Genomic DNA, 13,253 nt, shown 5'->3' with positions numbered 1-13,253 from the left:
TCGACCCATGCTTTGTGCACGGTTCAGGCACATTTCAAGTGGGGTTTTGTGCAAGTCACCACCTGAGCTGGACCTGGAAGGATTTTGACTGATGGTTTTACAGGGTGTTGCAACAGGGAACCTCAGATGTTCTTTTTCATGAGCGTGGGTTCAGCAAACTGGAAGCCAGTAAGATGGATTTAGGTGGTGGTGGTGGTGTTGTTGGTGGTGGTGTGTCATGTCATGAGAAATAAGCAGGGCCAGATGGTGGGACAACACTGAATGTCACTCTAAAGCATCTTTCAGAATGTTGGCAGTAGAGAGCCGTGAAGGTGCTGGAGCGGCAGAGTGCCTAACGCATTCTGTGTGTTTTCACTAGCTGGGTACAGAATGGTGCTGAAGCATGACTAACCCAGAGCCATGTGTTCTTCACACTGTATTAGGTAGGAAGAGGACTGGCTAGAGAGAGGCATAGCTAAAGTATTAAGGCTACTGAAACCATTTATCAGATAACTGAAAGGGTGACCATATGGTATATCTTTATTGCCTCATTGAGAACAAGCCACTAGAAAAACGGTATTCATGTTTACTTGTCTTTCAGAAATACAGCAAAAAGAAATTCTGTCCTAGGCAGAGGTGTTGTGTTCAGTATATAGCCGTGGACATTTTAACTTTCTTTTTAACCCTTGTAATTCAGTGCAAATGTGTAGTTTGTAAGCTGTCCTGTCAGAACACAGGACGCAGGCTGCCACTTGATAATGTTATCAGCTGCCGTTGACTGATAGAGACTCTGGGAGGAGATGGCTGTCTAGTCACCGCCAGGCAGGGATGTCAGATAGGAATTCTGGCTAACCAGTGGTGAACACAGTCTTCCTCTGCATTTTCTTTCATAAGGCTGTTCTTTGAAACCCCTGAGTGAAGACAGACCCAGGTATTCTCAGGGAATTGCTACTGGTCGCCCCACAAAGGCCACCAGACCCTTTGGTAAACCTTTAGATTGAGAACATGCAGTACCAGCCCCAGAATGGACTGCCTGGCTCTTTCTGGTGATTTTCCATGTTGGCGCTGGGTTTTGGTCAATGATTTATATTGGGAATCAGCTGAGACACTGGTATCTAGACTTCCTTGTTGGCAGCACTCTGGGACAGGTTCAGATGTTCTTTTTCACTAATCCTCCTTTCCCGCTAACCTTAGCTTTATGGCCCCATCCCTGGCTCTCTGTCCCTTTACTCCATCGGTATATCCTGAGGACCTGCTGAATTCTTGCCACCCAAGGTTCCGTGCCGGGCAAAGCCCAATCTGTGCTCTGTGTCCCCTTGGGACCTCCCGTCTGGTAGTAGTGGCAGGCCGGCACTCATCACGTAATCAGTGAGTTACATGGGATATGGTAGCTTTGTGCCAGGAAGTAGAGACATGGGGTACTGTAAGAGAACAGTGACAGTCCATCTGACCCTGTTCTCATTGGTCAGAGTTCTCCAAACAGATGTAAGCTACTGGAAGACAGAGCTGGCATTTCTGTGCCCCCACAGTTCTGGCAGGTTGCTTGCACTCCGTCAGTGCACAGTTGGGTCTGACTAGTGATAACCAGCCAGCTTAGTGGACCCGCATTCTTGCCGCTTATTGCTGGGGAAGGTTGCTTTGGCAGAAGGACAGGAGAAATGACTAAATATTAACTCCTCATGGGTTAGTTCATAAAGATTCTTTCCTGCCTCCTCCAGCCATGCTCATGGACAGTTTCCAGGTCTTTGGGTATATGGAGTCACTGAACATGGCTGTCCTTGGGAACTTTCCTAAGCTGGGGACTTATGGTTCCTACAGTTTTCTCTGCGCATTTGCTTGTTGGCTGTTGACTTTCATGCCTAACACACTTGGAAAATTTATTTTCTTTTCGTTGGAAAAGCAGAGAGATCATCCATCTGTTGGTTCACACACACACACACACACACACACCGCCATTGCCTACCACCAATGGGGTTTGCCCAGGCCGAAGCCAGGAGCCCAAGAACTCCAACTGGATCTCCTATGTGGGTAGCAGAGACCCAACTACTTGAGCCATCACCTGCCATCTACCCTGGTGAACATTAGCAAGAAGCTGGAGTTGGATGCAGAGGTGGGCTTTCTGCTAAGGGATGCACATGTCCCTTGCAGCATCTTAACTGCTACACTAAACCTTCCCTCTGCCCCCACCCCTGTTTAAAAAAAAAATCCTAATAACATATTTTTTCCTTTAGCTGAATTCCAGCTGATAAAAATGAGCCCTTGGGTTCCAAGTTGTTTGCATACACTTTCTTGCAGCAGTGTCTTCTGAGAAAGTTCTCCATAAGCTGCCCTCAATGTGCTCTGTGATGCTTCTACTATTGGAGGACAGAGCCATGCAGGTCCCTGCATCCTGGGAGCCGTGCCCCATGGCTACGTCACTGTCTGGAAGGTCTCTGCTTCTCCCACTGGGTCATCTTTCTCTTCTCATTTTCATGTAGGTGATCCAGTATCAAAGTGGATTGTAAGAATGAAGGAGCCCATGGCCGGCGCTGTGGCTCACTAGGCTAATCCTCCGCCTGCGGCATCGGCACCCCGGGTTCTAGTCTTGGTTGGGGCGCCGGATTCTGTCCCGGTTGCTCCTCTTCTAGTCCAGGTCTCTGCTGTGGTCCGGGAAGGCAGTGGAGAATGGCCCAAGTGCTTGGGAGACAGGGAGGAAGCACCTGGCTCCTGGCTCCTGGCTTCAGATGGGCGCAGCGCACCGGCCGCAGCGCATTGGTTGTAGTGGCCATTTGGGGGGGGTGAACCAATGGAAAGGAAGACTTTTCTCTCTGTCTCTCTCTCACTGTCTAACTCTGCCTGTCAAACAACAACAACAAAAAAAGAATGAAGGAGCCCTGTTCCTCGTGGGGCAGGACTCAGTCTGCAAGCAGTGGCAGAGAAGAGGTGCAGGTCATTGTCGAGGGGCTGTGGGCATTTAGGGGAAGGGGAGGAACCTTCCAGCTTGAAACTGGGGGACAAAACATTTGAAAGGTGGACTGAACCCAGACAGGCAGAGATGGACTAAAAATGTTACGTACCTTGAGGGTGATTGTCCTTAGCAGTATAGATCTTGGAAAGCTTAAGATCTCAAGAGGGGCCCTTCCAGCAGTCTAATAGTAGTGTTGGGGTGCACTAGGGTTTGTGGGGTTGATGGAGGGGTTTCTGCCCCTTTCTTTCTTGCAGCTGTGGTCTAGCAATCAAGAGAAGTTTGTTTGCTTTCTGATCCTTGTGCTTTTAGTGTAGAAAAGGTGGTGGTGGTGGGAATCCTGACTTACCCCTCCCAGTAGAGGGAGGCCCAACAGAAGCCTCTCAGAGCTCAGGGGCTAGAGCTCCTCCCCAGGCCTGCAAGGCTCTAACTTGCCTCAAGACTGGCTGCAGCCCTGGAAGAGGAGTATTGCATTTGTTGCTTCTGTCTTTGTGGCTCCCTGACTCTGTACAATTACAAAGTAGCTCTTTACACTGTTAGAGCTGAGTGTCTCTGGGCTACAATTTCTAGCCACAGACCCTGCATTTGCTGTGCCTCAAACATGACCACCGTGAGCCACATCCCATTACACACTCAGCCCACAACAACGTTAACCAGTCTTCTGTCTGGGTGAGAGGAGCCCAGTGCGAACTCGGTGCCTTCCTGCCGGGATCTCTCTCGGTATTGCCCCTGTCACAGGAAATTTTCCTGGCAATCCAAGATGCAAGAGAAGTGGATAGCGAGCTCACTTTCCACTGTTATTTGGAGAAAGTAAAAGTAAAATAAAATGAAGGTGAGATTGCAGTGCCTGGTGAGGTTCACAGTATAAAGTGGCAGGTCAGGCTGTGTTTGTCTTGGCTGCCGGTGGGAGAGGTGAAGGCAGCTGCAGCTGGCACCTCACACCTGCAGGCTGTGCTGGGCACACCCAAGGGAAGTTCATGCCCAGAGAAGCTGTAGGATGAGGACACTTAGCGGTGAAGTGTGACAGGGCCACTCAGTTCTAGGAGCTATGAGAATACAGCTGATCTCCCAGGAAAAGATGCATGCATGCCGGTCACCTGAGACAGCTGGGTTCAGGAAGAAGCAGAGCAGCAGAGTAGCAGCGGAGGCGGCTTGAGGGGCAGCAGGTACTTTTTCCCCTAGGAGTCCAGTTTCCTGGTTTCCTGTGTAAACAAATACTGCTCCCTGTCTAAAGTGGCCTTTAGCCTACCGTCTCCGGTAGGGACTAATCAAAGCCAGTGTTGCAAACAGCCAGAAGAATCCACCAGCAGTGAAACCGAGAGAACCTAGCAGAGCTGGATTTAAATTCACTTAGGGGCGGGGCGGGGCGGGGGTTGTGGGTGAGCAGGTGAGGTAGAAGCTGCCAGCTGCTGCTGCGGGGTTAGGATCTGAGAGATACATACCTGAGGCAGATGGCTGCTGGCTGGGGACTTTTCCATCACTAGTGACTTCCTTATTGCCCGGGATTTTTACTTAGGGGGCTTCCTTATTGCCAGGGGCCCACCCACGTGATCTCCACATCCACTCCCTCCATTCTGACTGTTGAAATCAGTGCCTGTACACTGAAGTATTTAGGGAGAAGTTTTATCGTGCCTCCAGTTGTTTTTTTTTAAAGCAACAACAACAAAATAAGATGATAGGTGGAAAAGAAGTTGATAGAGCAATGGTAGATAAAGTGAATGCAGACTGGGCATTCCTAATCCAAACATCTAAAAATCTGAAATGGTCTTAAGTACACATGACACCACAGGTGGAAAATTCCACACACAACCTCACGGTACTGGTTGTAGTCAAAAATGCAGATGAACTAAAAATATTATGTAAAAATCATTTTAGATTTTATCCATAAGGCATATATGGAACATAAATGAATTTCATGTTTGGATGTAGGCCCATCCCAGGGTCTCATTATGTGTGAGTATATGCAAATATTCCAAAATAAAAAAAAATCTGAGATCCAAGACACTTCTGCCCCAAGCATTTTTGGATAAGGGATGAGAGATGCCCAGTCTGTAGAAGAATCTTGGTAGAGGGGTATACATTGTTCACTGTAAAATCCTTTCTGTAGGAGACTTTTCTGTCTGAAATGTTTCATAATAGAACATGGGAGAAGATATAATCTTGTCATTGAGGGCCTGGCAGGAGTACCAGTAGTTTCGAGAAGGCTTTGTGGGTCTCTTGAAGTATTTGTGTGCCCTTAGCTCTGGGTGCAGCTGGAGCCTCTTTTGTGGCAGCAGTTGATGTATCGAGCTGATTCGCTGTCCCTGAAGTTGGAGAGTGAGCTCCTGGTAGGCAGGCATGCTGTCTTTCTGCATTTTTGACGCAATGGACAGGCAGGATCTGGGGCACAGTGGACATGGGATAAGTTTTAAGGGGGTAGCAATTAATTATAAAGTTAACCTTGTTGATTGTTATTTTTGTAATATAAGGTTTCTTGGATCAGGCAGTGTGTGTGTGTATGTGTGTGTGTGTGTGTGTGTGTGTTAGAAGAATTAGAGGGGGAAAAATGGCTAGCATTTCTAATACCCTGCGTGTTGATCCTGACTATGCTGTGCCAACAGGAGACATACTCCCAGTTACATCAGTGATGGTTGGTTTTGCTGAGCTTTTGGTCCTTGACTAGGGGATCCTGCAGCTCAGTTTCGTGATTAATATCCAGGGCTGTGTACTGCATTTGGAGGGCATCTGTCAGGATAGGATCCTGTCTGGAGGATCAGACATCTATCAGGGCCGACACCAAGAATGCAGCCACAAACAACCTAATGGATATCTCCAACATATATGTGAGAATATTTCAAAAAGGATGTGACAGATAGAATTGAAAGATAAAGTTGATTTTGGCATAAAATAATTTTGTAACGCATGCAGAGTTTTTTCATAATATTCATTTTCCATAAACTTCTTGAAGACACCATATGTAATACAATGCAAGTGAACAAAAATGTTCCAGAATCATTTGGAATAGCATATGTGTTCCCTGATAATTAATTATATTTTATTTCTGGGAATATTTAGATTTAAGCATTAAAAATTTCAGTAGAATCAAAGCCACAGTGTTAACATTTTTATTTAAAAATCTATGATATTTGATATTGAAATAGTTATTTTAAATAATGTGGCCTATATTACAGGTTGGCCTGTATTTCCAAATTAAAGTGAACAGCAAACCAGTTTAGAGTTGATTTTCAGGATTATAGAAATGTTACAAGGCTTATAAGCAATATTAGAGCACTTTAGAAAATGCTAGTTTTCTAAGAATTATTTGGGGAAGGCTTTTAAGTTAAAACAGATAATTCTATATTTAAAAGAATTCAATAGTTACTGTTCATGATGTGAAACATGGAATGAAAAGAGCACAGGCTTTTGAGAGGCAGTCCTGTTGCTGTAGAATTGGGGACAGCTTTCAAAGGATTGGCGAGTGCAGTGCAGCACTGAGCACAAGGCACTCAGCACCTGTTGTAGAAGCAGCAATTTTTACAAGTACTTGAGGGAAAACAGGAGCCGGCATTGTTAACTCCAGGGGTGGCATGTCCTTGGACTACAGGCTGTACAGTCAAATGTGGCTGTTCTGGATATTGATGTTGTTCATTAAACCAAATGCCCTAAGAAACTGCAAATCAGTTATATAGATGATGTGTCATGCCCATCAAGTTATCCAGTCCGACTTCACAGAAAATAGTAAATCTGGAGGCAAGAGAGAGTTTTGCCATGTGCACAAGGTTCAGATGAAATTGCGTATGCTGCACAGCCTGGGATTGACTTCATCCTGACCTCTCAGACAGCCCTGAGCAGGGTGCACAGGGAGGTCCCGAGCTGGAGGATGCTTGGCTGCTCTGTAGACGATGTCATTTAGATCTGGCTTCTGGTAACGAGGCACTCCTGCCTGGGCTCTGCTGTCAGTGAGCCTTTGAGACAAATTGCAAAATCTGCACAAGCATCCGAGAGATGGACAAGTAGATCCAATGACACTACAGGGGATATTGGTAGTTCTCAGAAGTTTGAAAGAGAATGCTTAGAGAAGCAATCCTCAGAACTGAATTTAAAGGTCCTTTTCTTGTGCCCCTCAAGGGTACCATGTTCAGTCACAGACTCGGGATCCTTGGAGGCCCGGGCAGGCTGGAATGTAGGCTGCATTCAGCTGGATGAAATGAAATAGAAATAGATGTCAGATGCTGTGTGTGGGTCTCAGGATCCCAGCTCTGCATGAAAAGGCTAGGATGGAGGGTAGGAGTTTACCTGAGGAGTAGCCCGTAAGGAACAAGACCGATGAATTCAGGTTCATGTAAGTTGACTTTTATTGTGGTCCTTAATCAGGCCTAATGCAACATTAGGCTGCGTTAACAGGGCCAGAGATATCCCGCTGTCATAGAATTGTTGCTGCAGTTCTGGATTCTAAGCACTAACAGGAGACTAGACAAAGGAGGATCACGGTATGGTCTGGGTGTGCTCCGAAGCTTGTCACAGGAAGCAGGAATAGGGGTAGTTCTGCTGTCTACAGCACACGAGGACTCAAAAGCTGGCATCAGTATCTACAAGGCAGCCATGCCCAGTAGGAAGTAGCTTGTTGGGTTAAGAGGAACAAGAAGGATTTCGGGGTGAAAGTAAGAGAGCGCTACATAGGAGGTGTTTTGTTTGTTTGTTTGTTTTTTTGACAGGCAGAGAGAAAGGTCTTCCTTTTGCGGTTGGTTCACCCTCCAATGGCCGCCACGGCTGGCGCATGACGCTGATCCGAAGGCAGGAGTCAGGTGCTTCTCCTGGTCTCCCATGCGGGTGCAGGGCCCAAGCACTTGGGCCATCCTCCACTGCACTCCCTGGCCACAGCAGAGAGCTGGCCTGGAATAGGGGAAACCGGGACAGAATCTGGCACCCCGACCGGGACTAGAACCCGGTGTACCAGTGCTGCAAGGCGGAGGATTAGCCTAGTGAGCCGCGGCGCCGGCCTCCATAGGAGCTTTTGATCCTTAAGAATGTTTTAAGAGAGATTGTACTGCTTCCTCAATTCTGGAACCTCTGGCTTAGGCTTCTGCAGAGTTGGACTTTTCAGGGGTGGGAATGGATGACCCAGGGGCACTTGTTAACCCCCAGATCCCAGGATCCCTTTGCCTTCTATAGGTAACTTCATCCACTAGGTCCCTACTAGGGGCAGGTGGCAGTAGCATTCTAGGCAATGATAAGATCTGCCCAGGCTGGGACGTGTGGTCACTCTCTTGGAACCTGGGGCTAGTTTTTTTCCTTATTGATGCTTTCTCTTTGCCCAGCAGGGGATGTAGGTGCTAGGGAGAGTTTGAGAACAAGATAAAGATGTTGGGAAGTGAGGCAATAAGCACAGATTGTTCAGCTCACCCTGCAGTTGGGAGTAGTTACAGTTGGGGCATGTCCTAGGAGGAGGAGAGCAAGGAAACCAGACTTGGTTGGATGGCTTGAGAAGGCTTCCCTGAGGAAGTGACTTGGAAGCATCGCCTTGAAGACGCAAGTGAGGTCTAGCTTGCCAGTCTCAGGGTGACCAGGCACATGAACGAATGCCTTAGTAGACTTTGGATTTGTTCTTGACCAAAAGGAGGCCTTCTTAGGATGCAGCTGATGTGAAGCCAGCCAGAGGCAGTGGTTTCCATTTACTCTATCAAGGAGCATGGAAGAACCATGTTCAGGTCCTGGTGTCACAGTTCTAAGTGTGACGCACTCAGAGGGTACATGTCTTGTCTGAGTGGGTTTTTATTTCAGTGTGGTGTCTTAGTAATGCACTTTCCTGCTTAGATTGCAGGGGTGCATTTTCCTATTATATTTTATTTCTTTGAAAGCAGATGTCTGTTTGAGACTTCTCAGTCTCCTGCTAGGGTAGGGATAGGAAGTTTGTCTAAACTTTTGGACTGCTGCTTTCCCTAAATTGTTATACAGCTTAGAGGGTATTGAGCCATAGGATCTATGGTTTAGTTACTTTAAGGGGTAATCTGCTTTCATACTATTAGCTACAGTGACTTTAACTGGAGAAGGGGAGGAAAATGAATACAAAAAAATAAAAGACTAGAACCAAATTGGGTTTGTTTAGTCTCAGACTAATCCTTCTTTGCATTTGTTTCCTATACCAATGACCTGTGACCACCTCAGTGCAAGCATGCAAACAAACAAAAAGGCACATTTTCCCCTCAATCCTCAATCCCAGGTCTAAGTTCAGAATTAAATTCCTTTCATCTTAATTTTCCATAGTAAATTATTTTTGTAAACAGTTTACTGGGTTTTTTAAAGCATTAATAAATTCCTAGCTGTGATTCAGAAATTCTTGATTTTTCTTCCCAGCTTTCAAGAGCCTCTTTAAAAAAAAAAAAAAACCCACTTTATTGTAAATTCTTCTTTCTTTCAGGTAGGAATGAATTGATAGCCAGATACATCAAACTCAGGACAGGGAAGACGAGGACCAGAAAACAGGTACAGTAACCCCACCTGGAAACTGTGCATGTCAGCGAATGGCCCAAGGAGGCATTTTGGCTGCAGTGGCTGGCTATGCTTTGGCTCCTAGGAGCCCCCAGATGAGTTCCCTGAAAGGACGTCAGAGTTGTAGGTGTTTTAAATTGGCTCAGTTTTCACTGTTCATCATTTCAGTGACCCTCAATTATGTGGTCTCTTGAATTCTTCTGATACTCATGGGAAAGTCTGACTGCTGGGGACAGTGTAGGAACTGTTCCCGTACTGGATTTCAGAGCTTATGTTGCTTTCCCAAAATATGCATCTGCAGACATCGCCAAAACTGCAGGTGCAGATTCATTTGTAAGTCATGAAATTTTGAGATTTTGTGTGTCGTAAAATCCTGAATGATTATATGTTAGTCATCATGGCAATGAAAAAGGCACGCGAGCGGCCTCGAGTGTCGGCCGGACTGTCACACTTTATGATGTGCGTCCAGGGAACTGTTGCTTCTTAAGCGATGGCTTTTTGTCAGTAGCTGCTGTGACTGCAAAGAAGTTGCAAGGTGACTGCCTCTGTGCCCAGCACATTCTGTGGTTCTGCTCCGCCCCTTGCCAGGGCTCTGCCTCCCCCACCCCTGTTCTTTCCTGTGTAAAACCAGCCCAAGTTGCTGATGTGACCCAGTTCCGAACTGGGATGGATGCAGAATTATTAGTAAGTGCTTAACTAAAAACAGAAAAAGAAAACAAACCGCAACACCTCTTGGGCGAATTGTAACAGAAAAGAAGTTCTTTGCACCTGTGCCAAACAATATGGCACAGACTTTAAGAACTGTAATCAAACCAAAAGGCACGTAAACCGTGAGCTCCCCAAGAACCAGCTGCAGAGTTCGGTTCTCTTCCCAGCCAAGAGCTGGTTTCGGGAGCTTTGGTAAGGAGAGCCTTTTCCCCAGGAATGTTCCCTGAGCGGGGAGCCGGTTGCTGAGTCAGCACAGAGGGACATGGCCTCCTGCCAGCGGGCTGCAGAGCAGGGCATTGTCTGGGGGAGAGGCTGTGGACCTCTTGGAGTCCAGAGAATCGCTTAGGGGTGGAAACCAGGAGCAGCAGGAGCCAGATGGAGGGGTGAAGAGGACCTTGGAGTTCTTGCTTCTCCGTACTTCAAATACACAAAAGCGAACTGGGGGAAAAAGGATTGAATAATGGAACCTCCGAGACAAAGTTAAAGATGAGAGTATCTCCTGTTATCTTACGCCCGTTTCTAGAGTTTGGAGTGAGGTAGTCGGCACACAGTCTGCGTCCCTGAGCTTGAAAATGGAAAGAGTGGGACAGATCTGGTCCCCCCTGCAGACCTGGACCAGAAGCCAGTCTCGGAGCTCTGGCCATTTGTGCTGGGACCCCTTCACTGGGGACCTCCTAAATTTAACCAGGTCTCGCTGAAAGAGATGCAGATTGGTTTGCCAGTGTGGAATCGGTGCTTTTCAGAAGCCAGGCTTGGCCACTTTTCCACACCCCCGCATCCTGGGGATGTTTTTAGGCAGCAGTTGGTGATACCTCTCCAATGTGAATTTGTTGTTCAGCAAATCCATGTGGTTTTCAACCCAGATTTTTAACAGGATGGCTGGCTGGCTGTATTCACACATTTCGCTTTGTAATAATATGCAAATCCACTTGGCGCCCAGTCAATACCCAAAAGAGTAGAAGGATTAAAGATATTTATAAGGGGCAAAAAAAAAAAAAAAAAAAAAAAAGCTCTGCTAACTGGGTCTTTCCATTTCTCTCTCAGATCTAATTTACATGTCAGTATTATTTTAACATTTGCTACAGAATCCAGAACTCTTAATGAGATCAGAATACAGCCCGCAGCTCAGCTTTTTGATTCTACAGAATGTGTTAATTTATGGAGAAGTCTCCTCTAAATTGAGAAAAAGGGATTTTCCCTCCTGATACTGAGAAGCTGTAAATATTTTCCTTTACCTCTACCCCCACCTTATGAATCTTAGGAAGAACACAGCCCTCCTCTCCCCTTCTCACCACTCCCAGGATGCGTTTTCCCCACTGCCCGTGATTTCTCCCCGGTGGGAAAACTTAGGACCCAAACTTCCTTCCTGAATGGAGTCACTGCAGTGATGACCCAGTCTGCAAAGCTTAGAGCAGCGCTGGGGGCTTGGTGTCTGGCTGGGACTGTGTATTCCTAACGGCAGAGCTTTTGTTGAGATGCAAATAACCCCCCCTCCCCACCCCAAACCCTCCCCAGGAATAGAGATTTTATATTTGATTTCCTTTTTTTGTTTTGTTTTGTTTTGTTCTGTTTCCCCTCATAAACCCGAACAATGTAGGTGTCTAGTCATATACAGGTCTTAGCAAGAAAGAAAGTTCGAGAAATTCAAGCCGCCATTAAGGTACGTCTGGCTTGCCCAGTTGCAGGGGGCTTTTCATCTCCATGGTTACAGGCTTTTCCTTTGTTTTCCTCCCTTCCCCTACCCTGCAGGTGTCTAGTCACATTCAGGTTCTTGCCCGAAGGAAATCTCGTGATTTTCATTCCAAGCTAAAGGTATGCGCTTTCCTGCTTTTTGGCTTGTGGTTGCCATGCACCTCACTTCCTGTTTTCCATGGTGACTGGTGAATGCCTGGTGCTGGGATCCTGGTAACCTAGTTTCCTCGCATGTGAGAGCTGTTTACATTTCTTTGTGTCTAATCTCTCTGTTTCTGTACTAGCCTCACATTAAACTCAGTGTGTGTGCCTGTGTGTGTGTGTGAGCGTGTGTGTGTTTCTAATAACAGCGCAAATGCAGCAGAAAGCTGGTCTTGATAACTTTTCAGCACAGAAACATGATTTTTTTCTTTTTAACATTCGAATGTCCACCAACCAGCCCTGGGGCTCAGAAAGCTTTACAATTAAAAGATAAATATATAAAAATCCAGAGACGCAAAGTTGATGTAGGAATTATAAAAAATGAATCATGTTCAAAGTAATCATGACATTACTTTCAAAAATATTTAGAAATTATTTTAATTTGTGCTTTTGATGTATTTTCAAGAACACTTAGAAAAAATATGCATCTTTTTCATGTATGTCTCTTCCAACACAGAGAGGATTTTTGGCCAGATTTCTTCCACATTGCTTAATACTGCTTATTAAGTGAATGGCTCTTTTATTAAAGGGAAGATTTGAGGCGTGGCCTTTAAAAAATGAAAAAGATGGATCTTAGAGATGGAAGGCTCTTGATCAAATCCATATTTGCAATTCTGCTTATACTTGAATTTACTTCAGATTTTTTTTTTACAGGAGCCTCCATTTTCCACTCTCTTAAAGCATATTTCTTAGTGAAAATGAAGGCATTGATCATTTAAAAAATACCAGGTCTGCCTACTTTTTCTCTTTCTAAAATTGGCAGTAAAACATACATGACTTTGGTTTTCCAGTAATGCCCTGTTTGAGAAACGCTAAGTGACTATATAGTTTAGTGGAGGAACCTTAGTTTATAATAAAAATGAATTTGTAGACCACATTATTGCCTTTCCCATGTGCCTTTGTTTTGTTCTGTCCATACATTAATTAAATTGGAGTTTTTGTTCTAAACCAACATCAGTGTCATCTCACTGCCCTGGAGAACACTGGGACCCTTCCCAAAGTCCTTGAGCTTTTTTGATGCAAACAAGGCAGGCTGTGGAATAGGACCAGTAACTAGGAAGGAGCACGTGGTGTGCCCTCTGCAGTGGGTAGCATGCTGGCTCGCTGGCTCGCACGTCTGGCTGATGGTGGCTGGCTTGTAGCTGCGCTGGCTGAGCAGTGGAAGACTAAGATCACTTCATAGATGCTGCTTTTTAACCACAGGTGCAGTACTCTTCTATGTGGATGTAACTACCCCAGTGTTTGCTCAAGTTCTGACTCT

At 45.9% G+C, this 13,253-nt stretch overlaps 1 protein-coding gene across 35 annotated transcripts in view; it reads left to right on the top strand.

The window, feature by feature from the left end:
- TEAD1 (TEA domain transcription factor 1) overlaps positions 1-13,253 on the top strand; it is a 284,516-nt gene that overhangs the window by 199,882 nt on the left and 71,381 nt on the right. For 18 of the 35 annotated variants that reach the window (XM_051851597.3, XM_017345459.4, XM_089328526.1 and 15 more), the window contains 3 exons: positions 9,321-9,385; positions 11,697-11,759; positions 11,849-11,911. In XM_051851597.3, coding sequence (XP_051707557.1) covers positions 9,321-9,385; positions 11,697-11,759; positions 11,849-11,911 — 191 coding nt within the window. The remainder of the gene's footprint in view (positions 1-9,320; positions 9,386-11,696; positions 11,760-11,848; positions 11,912-13,253) is intronic. The other 17 variants (XM_089328536.1, XM_070073221.2, XM_089328549.1 and 14 more) reach the window with 2 other exon arrangements.

The sequence above is a fragment of the Oryctolagus cuniculus genome, chromosome 1 (assembly GCF_051225735.1).
Source record: "Oryctolagus cuniculus isolate XC-2025 breed Fujian yellow rabbit chromosome 1, ASM5122573v1, whole genome shotgun sequence".
NCBI classification, from domain to species: domain Eukaryota; kingdom Metazoa; phylum Chordata; class Mammalia; order Lagomorpha; family Leporidae; genus Oryctolagus; species Oryctolagus cuniculus.
This window is presented reverse-complemented; position numbering and strand designations above follow the sequence as displayed.